General features: G+C 48.5%; 1 protein-coding gene across 2 annotated transcripts in view; it reads left to right on the top strand.

The window, feature by feature from the left end:
- The first annotated feature begins 738 nt into the window (after positions 1-738).
- Positions 739-8,595, top strand: part of RUNX1T1 (RUNX1 partner transcriptional co-repressor 1) — a 114,897-nt gene continuing 107,040 nt past the window's right edge. For both annotated transcript variants that reach the window (XM_054277431.1, XM_054277347.1), the window contains exon 1: positions 739-953. In XM_054277431.1, coding sequence (XP_054133406.1) covers positions 926-953 — 28 coding nt within the window. In that variant the 5' untranslated portion in view covers positions 739-925. The remainder of the gene's footprint in view (positions 954-8,595) is intronic.

Raw genomic sequence — 8,595 nt, 5'->3', positions numbered from 1 at the left:
ACAGTGATGAGACACAGGCAGAGCAGCCAGGAGCTCTCCAGATGGCTAGAGAAAGTGTTTGTCTTGGGTTACTGCAGGGCAGTCTGGACTCTTAAAGCCGGGGAGGCATCATTAGGGAGCAAGTTAGATGTCCACCCAGTAAAAGCGAGCGAAAGAAAGAAAGAGTAGGCAGGCTGCCCGAGAGGGACCACGCTCGCCTATTGTTAACATATACTTGACCCCCACTAACCTCTTCACGACACAGATGTCTCCTACCTCTATCACCTCCCACTGCTTTAAGCCCTCCCCCCCTGCACCTGGGTAGCGGGGCCGGCCCGGCTGCCGGCAGTATGCTGCCTGCCTCGCGCGCTGCCTGCTAGCGGAGCCGGGCGCAGCGGAGCGGCGGCGCAGCCTCGGGCGGGCTCGGCTCGGCTCGGCTCGGCTCGGCTCGGCACCGCACCCCGGCTCGGCTCGGGCTCGCCGCGGGCTCAGCTATGCGTCGGCTGCTCGGGGACAGGCAGAGACCCCGCCACTGACAGCGGCCGCTCCCTGCGCTCCACATCACGTTTGTCTGAGGCGGCGGCGGCAGCAGCAGCAGCAGCAGCAAGGAGAAGGACCTGGGCATTAACTATCTCGACTTGGAGACTTTGCTTTATTTTTGGTTCTTGTCCTTTCCCGTGGAACCAGTAGTCTCTCTCGAGCTGATCCTCCTTTAAAAAAAAAAAAAAAAAAAAGAGCGAGAGAGGGTGGTGGGGGGGGAAGAGCAGCTGGAGTTTCTCCTCAGCTCGTTTTGACTTTTGTGGACGTGGATCATCTGGACTGGGAAGGGAAGCCGCGCGGCGCTGCTCTCCCCTTTCCCACCCCCTCGCCCCTCCAGCAGCCTGGGCTGCCGTCTCTCCCCCGAGCAGGACGGGAACTTTTATTTGCAGCTCGCAGCCCGTGGCGAATGGTGGGCATCTCCGGTCCTCTGCAGTGTGAGTACGGGCGCGGGCAGGGCTGGGCAGGGCGCGCCGGGGCGGGGGGAGCCCGAGCCCCTTTTCTTTCCCTTTCTCCTCTCCCGCAGGGCTCCCCGGGCTCTGAGGGGCTCCCGTGGCTGTAACTAACCCAGGCGGACCGGGGCTGCTGCTGTGCCGGGCCAGGTTAGCGCTGCATGCAGCCTTACACGCTCTGTCCCCGGCTTACAAACTAGCACCCCGGATACCGCTCAAAAGCTCAGAAACCAAATAACCCAGTTTCGGCAGAAAATAACCCTCCCTGGCATATATTATAACAAAGCGTCAGATTTCTGTCTGCGTTTAGGACATGCCTTTTTCTTTCCTGCCTCCTCTCTCTCCAGGCTCTAGCGCTGGCCAATGTGAGTTGGAGTAGCTGTAATATTTCTGAAGGGATTGTTTTGTTTCGCTTGTTGTTTCACTGCAATCATAGATTTGTGCAGCACTGAGAACATCTTTTCGGACCATTTTGAAAGAAATATTTTAGGCGGTGCACGTCTCCTTTAGCTGTACCACGGCCATGCAAATAGCTTGTTCCCTAAAACGACAGGATAACGTTAGGGATTGCATTTCCAAAACTGCCTTACAATGTAACTGTGTCATCTCCTCTGGCTGTGCTGAAGGGTTCGATTCCATACATTTGCAACAGACCATTGATAAGGGAGATTGGAAGGATGAAAAACATATTCCTGGCCATTTAGACAAGCCTTTGACTTCTGCGGAGTTCGAGTCCTTTTGTTAGTGCCAAAGTTGAGAAATTTGGTTTAGTGCAGGGAAGGATTTTGCCACCCTAGCAGGATCACTCGTGACTCCGTTTCAGAGTTAATTTATAGCGAACTAGCTGTCGTTCTTGTACTCCGCTCCCCTAGATATTAGAGAGAAACCGAAAGTAACTAATCGGACGCAGCTCTTAAATCGTTCTTGCTCCAACCAGGAGCTAAAATGTTGCTTCCTTCAGTTCACTGATAAGTTTAAAGGAGGGTACGGGGAGTCGAAGCAGCCTCCCCCTCCTGCCCCCCAGGTTGCAGCCGGAGCCGGGCGCGGCGGGACCGCCCTGCCCGACCGCAGCCGGGGCTCTCCGGCATCGCCGCTCTGGGAACAGATGCCTCGGAGCCGCTCGGGTTTCTTTGGGGAAGCAGCCCTCCATCTTCCGATCCATAGCAGGCTCTGCCCGCCACCCCCTCCTGCCTCTGCCGTGCCCTAAATCACGGCACGGACAGGATCCGTCTCTCGCAGCCGCCCGGCCGTGACGCCCGGGAGCCGGCAGCTCCCGCCCCGCAGACAGCTCGGGAGCGGGCTGCGATCTGCTGAGTCCGCGGCAGCAAGCCTGACCGAAAGAGCTGCCCAAGTTTTCCACTGACAATCGCAGGCGGGCGGGAAGCGCCTGCCTTCGCTTGCCAGGGCGGCCCCAAGGTGCGCTGTGCACGGCTGCGCGCCCGCCTGTGCGGGCAACGCTGAGCGCGGTGAGGGCACGGCGCGGCAAGGGCTGGCCAAGAACGGGTACGTGCCTCTTAAATCAGCCCGCAGGAACTGCCCGCTGTCTCTGGGAAAGCAGCAAGTGCCAAACGCTTGGCTACTGGCGTAGCCCTGGCTAACTAGAAGAATGTCTTGTGAGTCTTGGTATGTACAGCCAAGCGTTTGCTCCAGCAAGTACTCCTGTGCTTAATGTAACGCTGACCCCTTTAACTTTTAACATCGCTTCTCCTAATTAATCTGTTCAGGCCCCAGACTTAAATGGCTGTCCACAGCTGCTGCAAATTGATTTATCCCCTGATGGTGGTCCGAGTTGCTGACCAAAGCAGGATTTTTTTTCCCTTCCCCATTTTTGGTCTACTAATCTGTTTTGACTTATTTCCTACTTACAGTAATGCTTGCATGCTTTTTGAAGGACTTAGAAAATATCTTCCATTGACATGTAACTAGAAACATAATTATTGTATTTGTAAACACAATATGTTAGGGCTAAGGGTGAGTATAATTTATTTAACTACACCCTTGAAGCCTCACATTTCCGTCTCAGTTTCTGCATCCTGACAGATGCAATGGAAAGTTTAAATACGCAACTTTGTTAACTGCAGTTTCAGGCAAGATGTGAAAGATGTTTTTAGAGCTGAATTCTATTGTCCAGGTTTTCTGTTCAGCTTTTCTGTTAACGGCTTAGTGAATCTGGATAGCAGAGAGGATTGAAACTGGTTTCTAATGGTTGTTAAAGCTGATGCTTGACCTTTCCATGGGAAGTCTGAAAACCTCATTCAGTTTATTCTGGGCTTATTTCCTTAGGAAATTCAATATGATCAGGGAATTTCCTTCAGCTCAGCTGAATGGTAAAAAAAGTTACTCTATCTTGTTTATGCATTCTGGTTTTAGCACTAGGTGTTTCTGTGGCTCCCCTTCAATAGGGAGATAATAGGAAAAGACATAAGTATGGCTCATTCATAACTGTACAGTCTGTGAAAATATGAAATTGGCAAAGGCTTTGCTAGGTGCGAGATTCACTGCAGATTTGCTGTAAAGGTTTTCAATTAGGAACTTACAATAACTATGTTTGATAATTGATAACTTTCTTAAGGTCAGTTTCACCATACCTGAACCTCCAGTAAAATTGCTACTATTTTCAATTAATGAGTAATTTTCCTTTGCTGTCATGAGAAGCTCAATCGTGTATCAGTGCAAGAAAACACCAAACTCCACCAAAAATCCAAGAGAGTCTTGAATCCATTCATGCCTCTGGCAAGCTGGAGCCAGGCAAGGGGTACAAGAGATGATAGCAGGACTTCTTTCTGTCCTGTGCTTGCAGAAGGGTGAGCGGCTGGGTTCTTGAGCCATGAGCATGCTGCAGGGAGACAAGAACCATTCTGTTTGTAATGGAATGCAGACAGCAGTGTTAGGTCACTGCTTCCTGGCAACTGCTGCACAAGTTGTTTTTCTTCAAAGGCTTTGAGCTTTTAAATAGTTTCCAAAATCTTTTTAAGTAAAACACTGCCTTCTACCATTTTTGACCACCTTAACATTAACTTGTTTCATGACTAAATAATGGACCAGTGAAACATCACACGGTATCTCTCATCTGTGTACGCTTAACACTATGTATGCCTGTGTGCACATGGAGTTTTATACTGGGAGTATTGTTTTTGGAATAATGGGGGAGAAAAATAGCTCCACCTGGAGTGCTGGTCAGTGGATAGTCAGTTCAGGACATTCTTCCCTGTCAAATCCTGTTTCTCACTTCTCTGAAACGAACTTCAGACGACAGGCGTTGAATGTGAAGCTCGCCTCACTAAGGTACTGTGCAGACTGCAAACTCCTCACTGCCAGACGCTTTGGGTGAAATAGGCATCTGCAGTGTTTGCATTGGGGATGATGGGAGAAAGGGCTTGCAATTGTAATTTTCAACTTTCAAATCCACTTGCCACAGTCCATTACTGTTAAATCTTTAGCTAATTGAATAAGGATATCAGTATGTTGTTATTGCAGGAGCTTCAGACTTTTTAGATTGAGGGGTGGAGGAGAAGGTCTTGTTCTTTGTTCTGTAGAAACTTAAGTTGTCATGCAGAGATCAAGAAGACTTAATAGCTGAAATGAAACATGAATTTGGTGTTCTGAAGGGGCCATTTCTCATGGCTTGGCTAAAGAAATGTGAAAAGGAATTGTTTTAATCTACATAAAAAAACCTTGATCCATGTAGTTAGTAGCAGCCTGCTCTTTTTCATACAGCCTTTAAAACAACCTATAACATTTAAAAAGTTGACACTGAATTTAGTATAAGTAATGAGAATGTAAATCTTTAAAATATTGGCTTCCAGGTTACATTGTCTTCATGATGTTTCACATCAGAGATCTAAAACAGTTGGTTTAAAAACTGAACTTTTAGGGCCATGGGTCTTGATTTCCCGTATAGATGTTCCTTTTTAAAGACCTGCTTTTAAAATGCAGTTATCCTATTCGTACTATAAACTTTATTAGTTTAATATATGGTAGCAGAGGAACATACATACATCAGGAAGTAGCAGACTGTGTGGTTTTGTGGAAAAAGAAAAATGAACAGCAGACATAAAATCAAAGTCTGTTCTATCCTGTTCTTTAAAAGCTTTTTTTTATTTCCCCCCCTCCAAATTTTCATCTGCAAGACACTGACTTCCATCTTCATTTTTTTCTGCCATTGATATGAAAGTTTCCAAATAACGTTTAGACAACAGTGGACGTTTTATTAAAGTAAACATTAGTTCAGTATAATGGAGGTAATTGTAAGTGATAAGAGCAGAGCAGGTTATCTGTGTGTTGTTTAAACAGAAGGAGCTATTTTGCACCATTTCCAGTAGCCATCTGTAGAGGAGAAGGGTTTGCACCTGTCTGTCCACACTAATTATAGATTAGGTCCAAAGAAATGAAATTCGAGTAGCCTTTCTCTTAATGAAATCCATGGTGATTTTATTGTAAATGTGTTTTGTGTACAGACGGTGATGGTTTGTCTGTGAGTAAAATAAATTGCTGTATGGCTGTTATATACTTGTAGTTGTAAAGCAGGATACTGCTGCATTAACAAAGGTCCTGAATAAAAATGCACTGCTCCATTTAAGTCCTAGGCTTCAGTGATGTCTCTAGCTAGGCTTAATCAAAAAGGTTCACTGTAGGCACAGTTATTTAGGGGTATGTTTCAGGGTAGACTTTTCAGTTATCATCACTTTCATGTCAATGTACTGGCATGTAGGTGGTCCTTTGCCTGAAATATGAGGCAGAAATGGTTTCATGTTAAATATGTACACACATATATGCAGAGTGTGTCAGAAATAGTTTCCGCTGGTATAACCTACATTATTTAAAAAAAGTGGAAAGAGTGAGAAATGCATTCTGAAGTAAAAGGTCACATGAATTTCTACCACATCTGTTTATAGTAATTATGAACATAATTAACATAAGAATTACAAGTGAGGTAATGACAAGCTGAGCTATGAGATATTATGCCATAATAGTCATATGTTGGAATTCTCACATTATAACACACTAGAATTCACATATTCAATGCAAGAAAGAAAATGTTAGATTTTTATCTATTTTAATGCTTCAAAACTTATCTGCCTGGGGCAGATGGACTTTCCACTTTAGAGGAAGGTAACCCATTATTACAAGAGAGTCAGTTGAAATTAAGATTTCTAGCCTGCAGCTTGGACTTTGAGACAGCTGTGCTTATGGAACGTCACTTCTGTTACACATTTGTATTCCGATTGTATTTATTTTATTAATACACATTGTTTTATTTTTAAATGTGTTTTCATAGCAAACTGCTTACATTAGGAAGGACCCTGGATTCGGTTTTTTTTTTAGAATTTTGTGATTTGAGCAATAAAAGTATGGTCAACATAGACATAAGATGCACATGGTTCTCTGCACATGAGAATCTGGCAGATCCTAAATTAGTTCCTAAATCATGGCGTGATATGTATGTATTTCAAAAAAAAGCTCTGTAACAGAAATACCAAAAAAGAGCAGTCTCTCATTTGTGTGTAATAGTTTGAAATAACATATGCAGAAAGAAATCTGTATTACCTTGCAGGTTGAATTAATTAATAAGTCACTTTTCTTTAGAAATGCGTAGAACATGCCATTGAGTTTAGAAGCTAAGGTTTCAAACAAGTTGACTAACTTTTGTAATATGACCTGTCTCATTACCTCTAAATATGGTTGTCACGCAACTGACAACTGGAGGAAGTTGAGGGAGAAGTGGCTCTTCTTCAGGGTAAAAATACTGGCTGAGGAATGCATAGTAAATTTGACATGTGAAAATCAGTTTGCCTTCACTGAAAAATCAAGGTCCTGGTTTTGCGATAGGTCTTTCCAAGGCTAAACATATAGAGTGGTTTATGAAAAATAATAAAAAAAGCTCTTATGCTATGTCTCAGTGATACCAAGAGGTTTTCACATTATTGGATTAGTGGAGGATTTGTGACAGACCCCTTTTTTATCTGACATTCATTGCAGTGACATGATTTTCACATACATGCCCTTCCCCCATCTAGGTTCTGGTTTTCACTTTGTATTATGTGTCAAATTCCCTTTATTCCTTTTCTTGTGGAATAAACTGCTATCTTGAACGAGTGATTTTGGAAGGAGTTTTGCACTGAACAATGCCAGTGTCACTTCAGTGTGCTGTCATTGTCCTCCTCCCTCCTTCGCAGTTACTCCTTGGCCGACATGCAATGGAGATGCGTTTCCTAACAAATAAGTGTTGATTCCCAGGGAGAAACATTTTAGAAATTTTAAAACCCGAGCACATAGAGTGCCTGGTGCTGGCACAGCTATTCTGCTGGCTGGCTGTGCTTCTGGTAGGCAGGCCAGGCTGCTTTGCTGTCTCTCTCCCCTTTCCATGCCTCTCGCTAACCCTGTGCTCTTTGATGAACCCGGACAAAACAGTCCCTCAGTTTTCACAGTACCTGAGTTGTAAAGCACAGGGATCTACTTCTCCTTATCGCTCATCCCCTGGTGAATGATGCCACCACTTTGTAGCAGCAGTGCTGTGTTCAGGCCCTTATGCCAACCGTGACAATGAGCAGGCTGGATTAGGTAGGGGCTTGGCCAAACTGGGAGCAGGTACACTCTGTGACTGTGCTGGGCCAGCGGCAGCCCTGCTCCGTGCGGGATGTAGGCATGGTCTGTGAGGGGGGAGCCAGGCTGCAGCAGTAGCTGTGGCCTGTGAAAGGAGAGCCGGGCTGGAGGCAGTTACAGGGACGATCGCCTTGGTGGGGGTAGCGGCGACCTCTGGCAGAGGAGCCTTGGTGAGCCAGCGCTGCGCCGCTCCTGGAAGGGTCCTTATCCCGGAGAGGTGCTGGGCAACTTCCCGGGCCGGACGCCGGCCAGAGGGCAGGCACACGCAGACCTGGGCACCGCCGCCTTCTCCCCCGGTGGGCGGCGCGGAGGTGGCGCCTCTCCTCGTGCCGGGCGCGGCCTCCCCGGGGACCCCGGGCCGGCTCCAGCCCCGCTCCCGGCCCCGCTGCCTCGCACATCCTCCGGCCGCCATCTGGGCCGCCCTGATACCGTAATCGCCCCGATGCAAGCCGCCGTGCCGCCCCCCCAGCGCCGGCGGGGCCGCGGAGCCGCGATGCTCCGTCCCTGCGCCGCAGATAAGCCGCGAGGCGCGTGAGGCGCACAAAGCTCGGGCCGCGCCGGCGCCTCCTCGTCCCTCCCGCCGCCGGAAGGTAAAATCTCCACCCGCGGGCGGGAGAGGCGGAGAGGCGGGCGGGGGGGACACCCCTCGCCGCCTCACAGCGCCCGGCCCGGCCCGGCCCGCTCCGGCTCCCTCGGTGCTGCACAAGTCGATAGGCGCGGGGAGGAGTGAAGATATAACCACTTATTATCTCCCCCCGGAGCGGGCGGGGGATTTACGGGCAGAGATTAGCCGGCGGGGAGACGGGATCTGCCTTTTGTTGTGCTGCCTCCCCCCGCCCCCGGGCAGCTCCGAGGGGAGCGGAGAGGGGCTCGCCTCCCGGGCTGGCCGCAGGGAGGGAGGAGGTGGCCGCAGAAGGAGGGTGGTGACTAGGGGACACGACTTTAAACACAGCCCAGAGGAGCAGAGTGTTTCGTGTCTGGGTGACTGGCGGGACGGGGTGAAGGAGCCCCGGCCTGGGGTGGC

Source organism: Melozone crissalis, unplaced genomic scaffold (genome assembly GCF_028551555.1).
Source record: "Melozone crissalis strain CALT ecotype California unplaced genomic scaffold, PUWL_Pcris_2 ptg000002l_1, whole genome shotgun sequence".
In the NCBI taxonomy this organism is placed as follows: Eukaryota; Metazoa; Chordata; class Aves; order Passeriformes; family Passerellidae; genus Melozone; species Melozone crissalis.
Note: the sequence above shows the minus strand (reverse complement) of the source record. Positions and strands in the feature narration are given on the sequence as shown.